The 16,622-nt window shown below is 43.5% G+C and overlaps 2 protein-coding genes across 2 annotated transcripts in view; both read right to left on the bottom strand.

Annotated features, from left to right (window-relative positions):
- LOC145407991 (extracellular serine/threonine protein CG31145-like) overlaps nt 1-3,991 on the bottom strand; it is a 67,993-nt gene extending 64,002 nt beyond the window's left edge. Inside the window, exon 1 of the mRNA XM_080278795.1 lies at nt 3,579-3,991. Within this exon, the coding sequence (XP_080134921.1) occupies nt 3,579-3,991 (413 nt within the window). The remainder of the gene's footprint in view (nt 1-3,578) is intronic.
- Nucleotides 3,992-13,243: 9,252 nt separating this feature from the next.
- Nucleotides 13,244-15,829, bottom strand: LOC145408014 (heme-binding protein 2-like). The gene is made up of 5 exons (XM_080278815.1): nt 15,794-15,829; nt 15,347-15,406; nt 14,866-14,995; nt 14,050-14,230; nt 13,244-13,424 (listed from the first exon to the last, which is right to left on the bottom strand). Exons 1-5 carry the CDS (start codon nt 15,827-15,829, stop codon nt 13,244-13,246), a joined length of 588 nt encoding a protein of 195 aa, XP_080134941.1.
- Nucleotides 15,830-16,622: the final 793 nt, after the last annotated feature.

The raw sequence follows: 16,622 nt of genomic DNA on the forward strand, positions 1-16,622 counted from the left end.
TGACAGAGTTGCACTAGCGTCTTGATAATTCCTGATAACTGACGTGAGATTATTGCTGTGTATGCGTGATATGTCGCATTGTGGAATAATATCTAAATACTTCGCGCGGAATTTTTGTCGTGTATTCGTAAAACGTCAGAATTTCCGGTCGCTCTAGTGATTGAATAATTCCAAATAATCCACGTGAGATTTTTGTCATGCACTTTGTCTCATTCGAGAGACAGACTTCGAAAAATGTAAAAACAAAAATGTGATTTCTAGTACCCGAATAATTCCAAATAATTCAAGCCAGATTTTTTTTTTTTTCCTCATGCATTCCTGAGAGAAATTCGCAAAATGTAAAAAAGATTATAATATTTAGTGCCTTAGTAATTCCAAAAAAATCCACTTTTTTTTTTCATGCATTCCAGAGACAGATTCGCATAATGTCAAAAGATTTTGATTATTTGTGTCTGAATGATTCCAAATAATTTACGTGTTTTTTTTGTTTTTTTTCAAAGACAACTCGTGAAATATCAAAGTTTCTGTTTAGTGTTAGTGATCGACCGTGCTGGGAACATTGCGTCGGAATAATTCTGTATAATTCGCCAGGGATTTTTGTCATGCGTTCAGCGTAACTTTGTGGAATTCGTGAAAGTGCAGAGTTCAAGACAGTTATGCTGCGATGAAAGAATGAGGCGTGTATTAAGCTTGACGGTTTACATGAATTTTAAAGAAGATTACAATTTGTACGAATTTTAATCATAATTTTAGTCATGCATATGGGTCAGTCATAAAAAAAAAAAAAAGGCGGCGGCTAAGATTAACAATTCATATGATATTTGTTGTCATGTATTCTCTCTCTCTCTCTCTCTCTGCCTGGAGTTTGTGTCATGCAATTAACCCTTTAGCGGTGTTGGAGGGGGGGGGTCGCCTTCACGCGGTGGCATCAATATAAGGAGTGACCTGGTGTTTGCTTAAGCCGTTGGTCAGGGTGTTGGTGGGTGAGGGGGGCGTATCCAGCAGACGTAAAGACTCCCCCCGTCCCCCCTGCCCCCGCCCCACCATGTCTGCTCTTCCGTTACCATGGCCACCAAAATTTAAGATCCCTAAAATTCACCGTCACTAAAAATTACAGCCAATAAATTTTTCGGGGATTTTCGCAGTTGCTGAAAATCTTGATTCCTGAATTTCACCGCCATTAAAAACCATGATTACTGAAGTTTGTGGATACAGAAATTAATGGTGTCTGAAGGCTGTAGCGTCTGAGTCATGGTTGCTGATTTCATGGGTAGTGTGATGGTAGTGGCAGGTGGTATGGTAGTGGCAGGTGGTATGGTAGTGGCAGGTGGTAAGGGGAGCGTATCCAGTGGTGGTTAGGACACCCCCCCCCCTGCCAGCCAACCATGCCTGCCGCCCAGTTACCATTGTGAAACGAAATACCATGATTACTGAAGTTGCTGGTCGCTGAAACTAATGGTAACTTTAAACCATGGGTCCTAAATCAATAAATACCATGGTTACTTAAAATTATGGTTCCTATATCTCGTGGTCACAACTCATGGTACCTAATAATCATGGTGGGTAAGAAGGGCGTATCCAGCAGTGGTAGGACATCCCCCCCCCACCACCGTGCCTGACCCAATATCATGTTTACCAAAATTCATGGTTCTTTAAGTTCACGGTCACAAAAAATCATGGTTTGTAAAGTTCATGGTTGCTAAAAATCATGGTTCCTTAAGTCCGTGTGAGGGGGAGGGGGAGGGGCTTATCCAGTGGTGGTCAGGACGCCCCCCCCACCGTGCCTGACCCGTTATCATGCAACCCGCCGTGCCTGCCAGCCCCCACCGCCATGTCCTGCTACACACACACATATTTTCATGACGGCCCCACCTCCTGCATAATAATATTTCACTCTCTAACCAGGTGAAAAGACTTAATATTTCTCCTTAAGCAGGCGAGAGGATTTAAGAAGTGCAGATACATGTGGATTTCCTGCACAACCAATATTTTTTACCTCTAACCAAGCGACAAGAGTTAAGATGATATTTCTCCTTTGCCAGGCGAGAAAGTTCAAGATAATGCAGATACTGGAGGATTTATATGCCGTCCCTATCAGTACTTGTGGTCGCTTTTTCTCTCGTATTGTCTTCCAGTTGCCACCAGACGATTTTATTCAGCTGGGAGTGAGTCGTAAGCTTAAATTGTTCAGCATATTGTCGTACGTTTCATTTAGATGTATTTTTGTTCTTTTGTTTATTTTTATTATTTATTGCCTCCAGACGATTTTATTTATAGTGGAGGAAACCTTTTGCAGCGAAGGGGTTAGTGAAAGCAAAACCAAATCAGCTTTCTCTCCTTAGCTGAATAAAATCGTATAGAAGACGGAGCAATAAAAGGAAAAATTACACCTTAGGACTGAACAGGTTAATGAAGGCTTTATCTTAACTCCTGCTGTTCATGACACCTTTACTCCACACCAGTTTTCATGATGGTCCCAGCACCTGCACACCAATACTTCTCTCTTTAACCAAGCCACATTTGCTTTCACGTCTTTTTCTTCAGTCACAGAGCTCTTCACCAGGTTGCCAAGATCCCATTTACCTTTAGCCGAAATGTAGTGAGATTACCGAGTCAGCGTTAATGGTCTATGGTGACGGTGCAGTGAAGGTGAGACATTATACCCCAAAGCCTCTGTCAGTCATCGGTAGTTCGTATGGTGCAGGATCTCAGTGAAGTTGTACCTTATAATCCCGTAATTTGTGACACCCGTGATGAGAGAGTGTTTGGCTCCTCCACCTCGCTACTACAGGCACTCCGTAACCTGGCGTGCAAGCTAATCACGTCAAATGATCTCCACTGTATCATGAAAAGTGACCATCAGAGCAGGGGGGACTCTGCACACAACTTGGCCCTCTCATTCATAAGAATACTGTCGTTTGTCCCCCCACGTCATGATGTTTCCTGGTTTTAGACAAGTTACGACTCTGAAATAGCGGTGAGTTTCATACCCCGTTGGAATGAAGCTGAAGGTCTTATTGGTGTGAAGTTGGGACGTTCCAAGACACCGCTTCCATGCCAGTGTAAATTTGTAAATGGCATGACTGTGTTAGATGTTAATTATTGAAGCTGTGTGTATACTGACCAAAGACTGTATATGCAAAACGGAACCCGGATTTCCACACTTACGATCATTTCTTTGCTTTGACTATATATATATTTTTTTTATTGAAAGACACGCAAAGCTTCCCATGTCCCCAGTTCTTCCCGTAAAAGTAAGTCTAAGTAACGGAAGGCAGTTGACAGAAAGCTTGCTCGTGAATTAGGACCCAGATCACCTTAAGATGTGAATGAGAAACCCTTTAAGCTCCTCACCTTAGGAGACTCTCGTAGCACCACTTGTTTAGGGATTTATTTTGCATGTTAGACTTTATTATCCACCTCCATGTTATTTAAATCATTCTCATATCGACAAACTTTGCATGAGAAAAGCGTATAAAGATATTAAGTAGCTCAGTGCAGAAAAAAAAAGTGGCAAAGAAGAGGCGTGTGAAAGTCTCCTGAGCATAAGAAAATACGGCTGAGAGATCAAGACTTACCTCAGGTCCCTCCCCAGCAGCTCCCCGATGGTGGGGTTCCAGTGGATGCGGTGCGGCCTCTCTACCTTCCGTCCCAGCGAGGCCACAAGCCGGTGCAGGTCAAGGTACGGGTCCGGGGGTTGGTCTGGGGGTCGTGAGGGGTGGTGGTGAGCGGATCCGTCCTCAGGGAACGGAGTGGAGGTCTGGTGGTTGGGATCTTCTGCACCGGCACTGAGCTGACTCGAGGCTAACTCACGGGACGCATTGCCGGTCCTCTGCAAGTGGCGCTGGTGGAAGGCGTATCTGACGGATGCTAAGGCCGGGGATTGGTCTGGGTCTGCACTGAGTCTGGTTTCAACATCAAGAACCACTACTACCGCCACCAGCACTGCGCTCATCAACACACACACTGCTACACGTTTCTTTAGTTTCATCGCCAGTAAATGTCTGCAATAATAAAGTCAGTGTTCAGCAGTGGGGAAGGTCCGTTGTATAAAGCGACTATTCAGCAACGGAGAAGTGCTGTCGTAAAGGCAAGACGTCTCGAACAGCAGCTAAACAGCACTTTTACAGTTTTATGTCTAGGTAATGTCCAGAATAGAAAAGTCAGTATTAAACAACAGAGAAGTGCCACTGTAAAGCCAATAGTCCAACTTGCCTGGTACTAACTGATCGGAACTGAACGATACTTATTTTGGGCAAGGTCTCTTTAGCCCAGCCTGTTCGCTCCTAGAACTGAAGTAGGGACATGGATTGCAGATTTTATGGTTGCGTGCCGAAGTCCTAGGGGAGTGTTTGGGCACTTTCTCTGTCAGTCACACATAGCACACCGTACGCGATATATCTGGTACCGGATATCACTGAATGTAGAGAGTGATGGTAAACTGAACCGAGTCACTTCGCATTAAGTCTAAAGTCATTGTGAAGTTGTGGTGGGAATTTATAAGCTTCGTCTTTGTCCACAGCGAATTTATGTCCACCAGCCTTACTTATGCTTAGACAAGACAGGACAGTTGCGATTTGTTGTTTGTGCTGTAAGGAAAGAATATACCACGTGAAGATTATCAGGCACGACAAAGTGAACACGATGAGTATACTCGTGATAAATGGAGACTGGTAAATGAATGTGAAAAGCTGGGGGTGAAAAGTGATGACGCTGAGGAATAAACAGTGGAATCGAAATGGATGGATGAAGTGTGTACGAATAAGTACGTGATAAGGCCTTGTCACCCCATTTTCATCCCCTTCGATCTGGTGACGTGTTTTATTGATTTATTTTACCCACTTTCAGCCAATTTTGTACAACTTTAAGGAGATCTCTTGTAGTGAATGGGTAATGGGAGGCAATATCTAACCTCACCAGTTCGAAAAAGTTTTCCCTTAAATTCGATACTCTAATATTTAAAGTTATGCTTGATATCTCCAGTCTATATTGTTCTAAGGGAGACATATTATTAATGAAGGAGTTGTTGAAGACTATTTCTCTGTACTTCAGCTCTAAAAGTCTCTCCTGTGGTGACTATAAACGGAGTTGGAGACAAAAAGGACAAATATGCAGAAAATACGTCCTGGAATTGAAGGGGTTAATTCACATATTTTCCTCCCACGGTTTTTATTCCTCCTTCTGTGTGTTTATATAAATTTTCCTCTCGTCGTTTCATAGCGTCTAACCCCCTCATGTACAGTTTGAGTCAATAGTTCCTTTACACCGTCGCGAAGTAGTGTCACAATTTATTGATATCCGTCTACATTAACCGTCTCTTGGTCGGGACAACTCTAGTATTACAGCTAACGTTAGACGATTTCTCTCTCTCTCTCTCTCTCTCTCTCTCTCTCTCTCTCTCTCTCTCTCTCTCTCTCTCTCTCTCTCTCTCTCTCGAACTGCGACTAAGTTCTCAGCATGACAATAACTCTCGCAAATAGTACCACACCAGTCCTTACTGAAACAGCTTATTTGGTATATCTATGTATCTGTCTATTACCAGACGCCTTCATCTGTGGGTAATAGCGCCGCGGTGGTGATATGTGAAGTTGTGTGGCATGCCGGAGGAATACCGGGTCTTATAAAACGGACTAGTAATACCCAAACAGCAGTCCTAATACCATCCCTCACTCCAGTAATTCCTAAACAGCAGTCCTAATACCATCCTTCACTCCACCAGGATACCACTCCGCTACACCAGCCACTCGACCACTCCCTCCCCAAGAAGGGTGAGGGTAAACTAACGGGTCTCAAATCCCCTCCTGTTAACGGGGACCCTCTCTAACGCTACCTAAGCTAAACAGATCCAAATGTGCGAAACGGGTGCAAATTTGCCACCGTTAATTTGCGAACGGGTGTAAATTTGCTGCTGGTAATATGCTAATAGGTGTAAAATTGCGATGTGTTCAGAATTTGCGACCAGTACCGTTAATTTGCGAACGGGTGTAAATTTGCTGCTGGTAATATGCTAATGGGTGTAAAATTGCGAATGTGTTCAAAATTTGCGACCAATAATTTGCGAACAGGTGTAAACATGCGACCGATAATAAGGCAGACGGTTTCCTCTCCGACCACCTCCCCGTCAATATTAACAATCAAGCAGCGACCACAAAGCCCCCGTAATTGTCCAGGTAAGTCTTAATTGACCGGCTTAAGGTGCCTCATTATAAGCAGCTTTCACAGGTGGAGAGAGTCTGTGGGAGAGGGGAGCTATAGAATGCCGATGTGTGTGTGTGTGTGTGTGTGTGTGTGTGTGTGTGTGTGTGGCCTTAATGATGGTGCGTACATGTCTTCTTTCACTTCATGTTTGCCTGGAGGTTGGAATGCCACAGACAGCTCCATGTATGCTTCTCGTACTTATTTCCCGCTTTTCTCTTGCCAGTGTGTTTTCATCTGACGGAACTGGACAATTTCTTCAGATTCTAGGTCGTGGTTGCATGGGATTTGGTGAGCCTTAGTTACGGGATAGGAATGAGTCTCCTTGGTTACTAGTTAAATCGTCCATACTACGTGACGGCCGTAACACGTGACGACATTAACACGTGACGGCCGTAACACGTGACGGCCTTAACACGTGATGACATTAACACGTGGTGGCCTTTACACGTGCGCAAATTTGATCCCCAAAACAGCGACAATAGGTTCTTCGATCTTGTGTTAATGCCATCAAGGGACGTAGGCTGGTCTACTCTTAAATGTAATAGAGTAGGTGGAGAATAACTTTAGCCTGCAGTCCACCGGGTTCACGTTCCGATGAGCCTGGGGTTGCAAATTCTGATAGTAACAGAAATGATGAAATGGACAGCTTTGACCGAGAGAACCCCAAATTTAAACCTTTGAAAAATGAAATATTCGCCAAAACAGCTGTCCCTTTGTTTACAGTAGCGTAATTAGCACAGTAAAATGATATGCACGAGGCGGGTTTTATGTTAATGGCCACTGACGGATAATTCAGAAGCTGCTGTAAAAAAAAAAAAAAAAAAACGATGGGTTGTGTGTTTTGACATCATTTTACAGTGTTTATTTTATGCCTCTGGTGAGATGTCTGTTTGATTTACTTTGTTGCCAGTTGCCTTATGCCACAATCTGTGAATCCTTCACATGCATACATTTGTATTATAGCCTACAGGCGTGCTGATTACAGGACATTTATAATAAATATGTATATACACAGATTATTTATGAATAAATAAGCACGCATACATATGCTCATAGACTCTCTTGCCAACTGTCAATCTGTCTATCTGTCTGTCTGTCTGTCTGTCTGTCTATCTATATATCAGTCTATCTTATTATCTGCCCATCTGTCTATGTGTCTGTCTTTAAAACACATTTCTCAGCTTAACACAAATAAATCAGTAAAGTTAAACTACAAAACTCGCATTGTTAATGGAAGTAACGTTATATTAGGTATCGTTGTATCGCAATACTAAGAAGCGTACCTTTATAAATAAAAAGTTAAACGGTGCTATGTCTTAACAGGTTATGATATATATATAAAATGACTCGGTCTTGGAAGAACATTCTGATGGCACTATCAATGAGGGGTCCTTCCCGTGATGAATACAATCGTCAGGTAGAGGCAAGAATAAAGCATTTTTAATTCGTCAGCATGAAGTTCACAGGCACACGTGGGGCCCTGCCTGAGAGCCCCCGCCACGATGCTGTGTCTCCCCCTTCCCTCCACTCCTCTCACATTGCCTCCTCTTCCCCCGCATCCTTACCCATTCTCTCTCAGCTTCCCTCCTCTCCCCTCCCTCACATCCTTACCATCCCTCTTGCCTTCCCTCCCCTTCCCTTTCCTTTCCTCTTCTCGCCACACATCCTTACCCTCCTTCTCTTCCCTCCTTTGCCCTCACCTCACCTCCATTCCCCTTCCCTCCATTCCCCTCCCCTCCTCTGAGGCCAGACCCTCAATAATATGATGCCGAAGGAGTTACCAGAGTTGATATGATTCCTTGACCGCTTCGTTTCATTGATCTGTACCCCATTTTTTTTTTCCAGCTAAACTTAAGCCAGCAAGAGGAGAATAAATGTTAAACTTTCCATGATATCTCTTCCATCTTGAACCATGTCTTACTTGTTAACGGACCTTCTTTGTTTGTTTTACCTTGTTTTACTTGTTTGAGGTATCTTCTCTCCCTCATTTTTTTTTTTTCTTTCTGTGACAAATTTAGGTTGAGTCGGGGAGAGATTAAGACTGCGAAGTTGTGGTTGCTATGATTGTACTCCTCCGTTCCATGTAACTCCCAGATGGTTTTATTTAGTTCTGTGTATACCTGAGAGTGTTGATACTGTCACCATTAACCCTCTCACGGTCGGGACAACTCTGATATTGTTTCCTCGTGAACTCTTTTTTTATTTCACTCGGGTATGTAAGTCAGGCACATTAACTTCTGCTCCTCCACTGCGACTACTGTACTTGACACTTAGAGCATGTCCGTCACTTTCCTCCCTAACATATCAAAGAGAATTATCCACGGGCAGAGAAACGTACCAAGCCTCTCTCAGTGTAGAAATATTAGCAAGCAGGGGGAAGTGAGACGTGGAAGAGGTGGAAAGTAGTGCACATATATATTCTCCAAATCTCAGTCCCATAATATCGTAGAAGGTATGGTATGGTATGGTATGATATAGTATGATTATGGTATGGTATGGTATGGTAAGGTATGGTATGGTAAGGTATAGTATGGTAAGGTATAGTATGGTACGGTATGGTAGGGTCAGCGTGTCTTTCCCAATTCAGTTCACGTTGCCAGTACTCTAAACTCCATCACAAGGTAAACTTCGTAAAACTCCTCACAGTTAGGGTTGGCACTTTTACGTACTCTTTTTGTGGATGATGAGAGTATGTATATTTTTAAACTGGGAATGAAGATAGCCCTTTCTGTCACATAACGTCTTCTTCAGTTCTTTTCTTGCTGATTTCAGACGATTTTATTCACTTCGGAGAGACGTCATGTTGTCAGAGGGGTTAATGAAGAGTGTTTCTGGCCTCTCCAAGGCTTAAGAAAATTGTCTTGAGGTAACAGGACTAGCGTAAAAGATATGTCATTGAATTGAAGGGGTTAATGGTGAAAAATAATGAAGACTGGATATTGACGAGGCTGCTACTTGGACGGTCTTTTGGCTAAGGGGTGAGTGTGAGGCTGGAACACTTGAAATTCTCCTCGAGGTTAACTTGACAAAACTCCACAGAATTTAAGCAAGACGTTGTAAGAAACCTACTGTTTTTCGGATGCGTGGATACTGTTAGAGCTACTGGTGGAGAGAGAGAGAGAGAGAGAGAGAATATAGGTTAGTCTGTTACCTGTGCAGCCACGAGGTGTTACCTCGTGAGCGACCCGAGTTCACTTAAGCTCAACCACGAGACTAACTTAACAAAACTCACAACAAAGAGTTCCACCTCGCAGTTACTGATATCCGGATGCGTTAATTAAAGTAGCTACTGTGGAGAGAAACCGAGTTAGACCGGAAGTGACTGGGACTATTTTGGCGCGGCCACGAGGAGGCTACCAAGTGAGAGGGTGAGTGAGCGTGAGAGAGAGGCGGGAGCGGCACTGGCACTGTGGAGGCGCGAGGCACCAGACTACTGAAGCTGGCACACACCTCGACCCACCACCACCAGGACCGACTCAGCTGCTGTTTGTTGACCCTCCACCACCATAACCCCTCACCCCAACCCACCCCCACACCCTGTTACCCTTTCCCCCCTCCTGATTCTACTTCACACCCTCTTTCTAACCTTCATATATTTTTGCTCTTTTGGCCCAAAATTGCCATCTCTCCATCATGAATGCTGAGTTAGAACGAGAGATTAAAATAAAAGTATTATTTTAATCACGTAGGTGTCGTTTGGGAAGGCTGTAAAGCTGCAGCGTTTTTAAAAATTGATGCGTGAATTAAAGTGCAAAAGGAAGAAAATATAGGCCAGGTTAAGGTGAAAGAAGTGAAGTATCAGTGCCGGTCATCCTGGGTCTCTTGTACTCGTTTTTTTTTTTTTTTTTTCTTTTTACAGCGACCCACCACTTTTATACGAATACCTCCTGACACTGTCCGTCCTGTCATTTCTTCGTGGCTTTTTACATGAGAGCCATTTATGTCTTCCTCAGGTTTCTGTGCTCCTCCTTCCAGTTCTTCTTACATATACATTACCATTCAAATATTCGCGCAAGCTGTCCCTGTGATTTAATTTTTTCTTGTTGACACACTTTCAGCTATTCTTTTCTCTTCTTTTTTTTCACATCTTCCACTGTCTTTATCCTTTCTTTCATTTCATCTTGTCTGCACATCGTCAGCCGTTTACTCCCCCCCTTTCATTGCTGTTCCTTGACACTTCTGTACAAAATACACAACAGCCATTATAACACCCTCAAGCTGCCCAGACATGCACAGCACCGTCTGGTAGCACTGCCGGCCATTTCTGGATCTCCTGTCTCCCTCCTAGGACCTGTCTAAACTACGGTCGCTCTCAGCCATTTTCACCATTTGCTTTCCTCTTCTCGCACACACTAACTCTTGACAAACTCTTCCAAGCTTCATGTGTGTGTATAATTGTTTGTGAATGCGTTTGTCTTCTCTCATATAGCCAACAAAACCTTGACAGTGAAGTTACAGTGATTATTAAAGAGACAGCACGAGAAAATAAAAGACAGGAGGTAACAGTTACGAGGAATGTTTAACCTGTAGATAGTTAAGAGCCTTGATAACTAGGACCCCTGAACTGATTTTACGCTTCTGTATGTCCACTTGTCATTTTGGTACATCAAGCAGCGGGTAGTTACAACACGTTTACCTAACCTAACCCAACCCATCCTAACCTAACCTAATCTAACCTGTCTGAATCATCCCGTGGACTGTCTTTTCCCTTCTAACCCAACCCAATCCAGTCCAACCTAGCCCAGCCTAACCCAACTTAGCCCAACCCAACCCAACCCAACGCAACCCAGCCTAACCTAGCTAAACCAAACACTAACCTAGCCCAATCTAACCCAACCCAACCCTCCCCAGCGCTGCCTTCTCCGTTGCCCACCTTCCCTCTGCCTTCTGATACAGGGAACGACCGAAACTTGCAGCACCTCTTGGTAATCACGCTTCCCCCAGACACGTTCGCACCCTCCCCATCCTGGCAGTATTTCCCGTTACTTTGTCTTTATTGCATTTGCTCCCCTTCCTTGTATCTCTGTCTCTTTTTTGCCATTTTCTTTTCAACAAGCATTCCAAACAACGGCAGTTCTTTTGCTCTTTTTTTTTTTTTCACAGTTCCCTGTCGCTTTCTCTTTCTTTCTTTTCCCTTCCTCTCCTGACTGCATTGTAAGCATGGATTTGTGATGCACCTAATACCGTTTTATAAAGTGAAGGTGGGTGATTGGGTTTAATTCTGATAGTTGTTTTCTGGAGTGACTGAAATGTAGATAACAATGCAAGAGGTGTATTGTACTTTGTTCAGTTTAACGTGGAGGAGAATTTCGTCATTTTGCAGTTTGTATCCTGTAGTTCAGTGACCGAATAACGCTATACTTTGGCTCTGTATCATTTCCATGCCACTTCCTCGTAGCTGTACCTTATTCCAATGTTAATCCCTTTTTACAGCGTAGTATTCAAGATGGAGGTTGTAATATTAGGTCAGGTTAAAAGTGAGAGGGTAATCAGCTACATCTCAGAGTAGATAGACTCTAGTTTAGAATTTAACGACACACACACACACACACACACACACACACACACACACACACACACACACACACACACACACACACACACACACACACACACACACACACACACACACACACACACACACACACACACACACACACACATATTCATTGCGTGATACAGTATATTATGTGTGTGTGAGTTTATTCGGTGAATTAGCACTGAACTGATTTCACATCTTAAGCTGCCCCTCATATTTATTCCCTCTAGTTCTTAGAAGTTCTGCACTTCTTTGGTCCCCTGAATGAAAAAGAAAAAAGAAGAAGTTATGATCAGTTGTGAATTGGGCATGTTAATATATTTTGTATGCTAGGTATACGTTTTGTAAGTTCTTTATGCCACTTGCGTCGATAACAAAAAGATGTAAAAAGGCATACGGAAGAATAATGAAGTGAAGATAGCAAAGTATCTCACTAAGTTAAAGGTGTACAACAGAAGGCCTCCTTAGAACCCTCGAGCGTGGGGGCCTGAGACTGCCAACCACCCAGCCTTAGCGCCAGTGTTTTTCTTGCATTGGAAACAAGGGAACGAAGGCTGCGATGGGGAGTTGGATGGGTAGGAGGAGAAAATGGCAGGAAAGTTCAGGAGTGGGTTTTGATTTCAGAGCGCCGTGGGTTGTACATCTGGGAGGAAACCAACCGACGTAGTAGAGTTGTGTTTATCTTGGACTTATAAAGCTCTCAGTATGTGAAAGTTAAGACGCTGTGATGGTTGAGATAACGTGAAAGGTGAGATGCTGTGAAGATTGAGATGCTGTGATAGATGAGATGCTGTGAAGGTTGAGATGCTGTGAAAGATGAGATGCTGTGAAGATTGAGATGCTGTGAAAGGTGAGATGCTGTGAAAGGTGAGACGCTGTGAAAGGTGAGATGCTGTGAAAGTTGAGATGCTGTGAAAGGTGAGATGCTGTGAAGGTTGAGATGCTGTGAAGCTTGAGATGCTGTGAAAGTTAAGATGCTGTGAAAGGTGAGATGCTGTGAAGGTTAAGATGCTGTGAAGGTTTAGATGCTGTGAAAGGTGAGATGCTGTGAAGGTTGAGATGCTGTGAAGAGTGAGATACCGTGAAACGTGAGATGCTGTGAAAGATGCTGTGCAGGGTGTTGGTTCAGGTAAAATAAATCAAACGAATATTCGGTTTGGGTTTGTGTATGACTGTAAAGGAATCGAAGCATACATAACAGCTTACCTAAAACACTGATTATATAGCATGGGCTCCTTAAAGCAGGTTATGAATTGGCATTTATTTTTGTATTTCGGACTGAGACAAATGAGTGTTTGTGTCATCTCATTCCTTATGGCTGGTGCTAAGGTGGAAAGGAACAGTAGACCACTAACTTCATCCACAGCTTCTTATCTTGACTTCATTAGTGCTGTTGAATATGATGAAGAGTCATACCCTGCTGTGTAGTACTCCTAGAACTTAATTAAATTGTTAGATGTTGATGCTAGTTTTGAAAGTGATGGAAAGGAACAACAGACTACAACTTTATAACGTCTCCTTGATCCAGACTTCATTAGTGCGGTTGAAGATGACGAAGGGGGAGTCATATCCTGCTGTGTAATACTCCTTGGTGTTGATGCTGGTCTCCCCCGCCGCCACCAGGTCCTCGGCCAGCGCCCTCGCATTCTCCACGTAATCCTCACCGTGGGCGAACCCGTGGAACCTCCTGCCGAAGGGAAAGGGCATGTGAGTGTAATGATCTCTTTCTTATTTCACCCTGTCTTTAGTGATTTATTTGGGCTGTTAAACATTACTATTCTTGTGTATGTGTGTGTGTGTGTGTGTGTATCTTTTACCCTGGGTCGATATGAAGAAGATATCAGTGGTGTAAAATGCATAAGAAAAATAATAAGACGCAGGGCCAGGAACCTCTCTGTCACCTCATCCTTATCCTTCTTTGCCTGTTACACTGTTCCTTTTTTTACGGAAACTATCTAGAATAAAATGTGTGACATTTAGGACAGAGACAGCTCAGGGAAGAGGTAGTAAATATATGGGAAAGAAACGTAATATCCTGTGAATCTTAACCTGATGAAGGCATGGAGAGAAAAGTATTATGATGTGGATATTACCTGACATAAACCTCGACAAGTACTATGTTGTGGATAGGAAGGTAATATTTTTCTGGATATTACCTGGAAAGAAAGCAGAGAAAAATAAACAGTTCAAGTCCAACTGTTATAGAATTTTTTATGAACAGAGGACGCCTGTAATCTGGGGTATGGATTTTTTTTATTTAATTTGTTTTTCCGTCCGTTCGTCTTCGTAAAAAAAAATCCTGTGAATCCTACCTGGTGAAAACACGAAGAGGCGGCCGTTCCTCGATGAAGACGTCTGGGTTGGTGGGTCTGGGTGGGTTGGCTTGGTGGACGGAGGGGATGTAGAAGCTCTCACTGAAGGTGCTCTCACAGTTAGGCCCCTCCCCAGGCTGCACCAAGACAGTCACGGGCGAGGTCATGTCGATCTTAATTCCTGTCGACGTGAGCAACCGGGAGAAGTTAAGAGACCGGGTTGGGGATTCTTGAAGATTTTTGCGAGCGTTTCCTTGTCGTAACCGTGATTTCTTGTAACAGGAAGAACTGGAAATGTTTCAGGACCCTGCACTTTCTTTATCTGAACTCTCATTATTCTTTGTCCTTCCTGCTACAGTAAACGTATTTTCATGGTAATTTTGCCCTCATAACTTTTCCATTTTTATCAGAATGAGACATGGAGAGAACCTATTGCTTGTCCTTCCTACAAAACCAGATCTAGAGATATTTCCTTGTCCTTCCTACAAAACCAAATCTTGAGTTACGACAGGGAATCGATCTTAAATATGTCTGAGAATCCCGTACGTGGTTAAAGTTTGATGGTATCCCGTTCAATGCAGTGTTATTATTGTATTTTGTTCTTGCTTTATCCAGACGATTTCTTTCAGGTTTAGTGAGTCTTTTCAAACTGGAGGTGTTAGATACAGAATTTATTTACCTTTTCACTACTAGAATGCACCCGTAACCTGAAGAAAATCGTCTGGTTTCTAATGAATAAACGACGATAAACGCAACATTGGACTAAGAGTATAAAGATGGGAGGGGAAAACGCAGGTAAGATTTATAGTTACTCACCTGCATCGTTCTGCCCGTCAATGTAGTCGAAGAGTCTATGGAACATGTTATTGGCGGCCTCATCGTAGTAGGGGGAAGAGTACGTTGTTGTGACCCACTTCTGAGCCGGGTAGAAACGTTCCTCATACGTCTGGAGAGTGTTGATATGTATAGAGGGATAGGGTTGATATATAGAGGGAAAGGGTTAATATTTAGAGTTATTTTATTTTCTGTAGTATTTGTGTTCATTTGACCTTTTAAAACAAAGTACATGTATTATTCCCCTAATATATAAACCAAAGTACTTGCGCGTGCTCACACACACACACACACACACACACACACACACACACACACACACACACACACACACACACACACACACACACACACACACACACACACACACACACACACACACACACACACACACAGATAGATAGACGTAAGTAGATAAATTAATAGATAGATAGATAGATTGACAGATTTGAGCTATCCTTACCTCTGCTGTATTGAGGACCCGGTATGGCGGCATCTCAAGCCCTGAACAGATCCCGCAAACCTATGTGAGAAAATATTATCATTTGTAGTAATTATCCCCCACACCTGTCCCCAAAATAGGTGTATCTTAGCGCGTTTGTTCTCCTCTGCAGTGATCCGTAACTCCTTTTTATCCTAGTTGATGGCCAATTGTAGTTAGATTGGGGGACAATTTTGGCTAGTAATCAAGGAGACTCATTCCAACCTCATAAGTAAGGCCCAGAATTTCAAACAACCACGACATAGCATTCGATTGGTGGGAGTAGCCTAGTTCCGTCAGATGATGTTATTATTGTTGTTGATATTATAGCTGTTGGTGTTACTGTTACTGTTATTTTTCTGTTGTGTCCCTAAGCTCCAAACATGAACCCAGTGACGTGCAGGATGAAGTGCACGGCGACTTGCATACCTGAAGCAACACCGTCAGCGTGAAGATTGCCAACATGATGGTAACTGGGGTGGCGTAGAGAGATTGCAGTATAGTGTAGGCTGGCAGGGGCTGTCAGCGATGTGCCCGGAGGTGTTGTCAGCGATGTGTCTCTAGTGATGAACCATAAGATGCAGTTTGGCTGCTCGGCGCCTCTGTTTTATAGTCAGCATCGTTTCGTAAGCGCCACTCTTGCTGCCTCCCACCCCCTATCGGAGCTTCCCCTCCACCCTTCAACTTCCCCCTCTTCCTTGCTTCCCTCCCCCCCTCCTTCCTCGGGATCTTTCTCCGCCTCCCTCCTCCCAGGCGATCCTTCCCCTATTCCCCCTTCCTCCTTCCTCCTGATTTCCTCCCGCCTCCCCCCTCTTCGGTCTTCTCCCGCCTCTCCCTTACCGTTTTTCCCCCGCCTCACCGTCCTCTACGATTCCCTCCCTCCACTTACCCCCCCTCCTTTCCCCTCTGTCTCTTATGGACCTTCTCACACCTGCTGTTTCACGTACTAGCTTTCTTCTACGCACCGTACATGACCCTTGGACCTCAGCGTTTTCCCACCACCTCCAAGTTTTACACGGGGTAACAACAAAGGAAGTTTCGTATTTACTGACATTGCCTAAGGACATAATGAAGAGAAAATATTGGATAATTATTTTATTTTCTATGGTATCGTATTCCAGTAATTTTATGGTGTACTCGACAGTGATTTATTTTTTCTTAATCTGTGTTGATGTGGATATATTATCGGTGCATAAAAGCAGAAGTCGCAGGTAGCCTAAGTTGCCTCATATCCAGAATGTTGGTCGAAGCTCTAAAA

Source organism: Coenobita brevimanus, chromosome 75, assembly GCF_032717465.1.
Source record: "Coenobita brevimanus isolate Jiangsu-jjx chromosome 75, ASM3271746v2, whole genome shotgun sequence".
NCBI lineage: Eukaryota > Metazoa > Arthropoda > Malacostraca > Decapoda > Coenobitidae > Coenobita > Coenobita brevimanus.

Coding starts and splice junctions, on each gene's coding strand:
- LOC145408014 (XM_080278815.1), bottom strand. CDS start 15,829: ATGTTGGCAATCTTCACGCTGACGGTGTTGCTTCAG. Junction 15,407..15,793: donor CGCTGACGGTGTTGCTTCAG/GTATGCAAGTCG, acceptor TTTCTCACATAG/GTTTGCGGGATCTGTTCAGG. Junction 14,996..15,346: donor GGGTCCTCAATACAGCAGAG/GTAAGGATAGCT, acceptor AACACTCTCCAG/ACGTATGAGGAACGTTTCTA.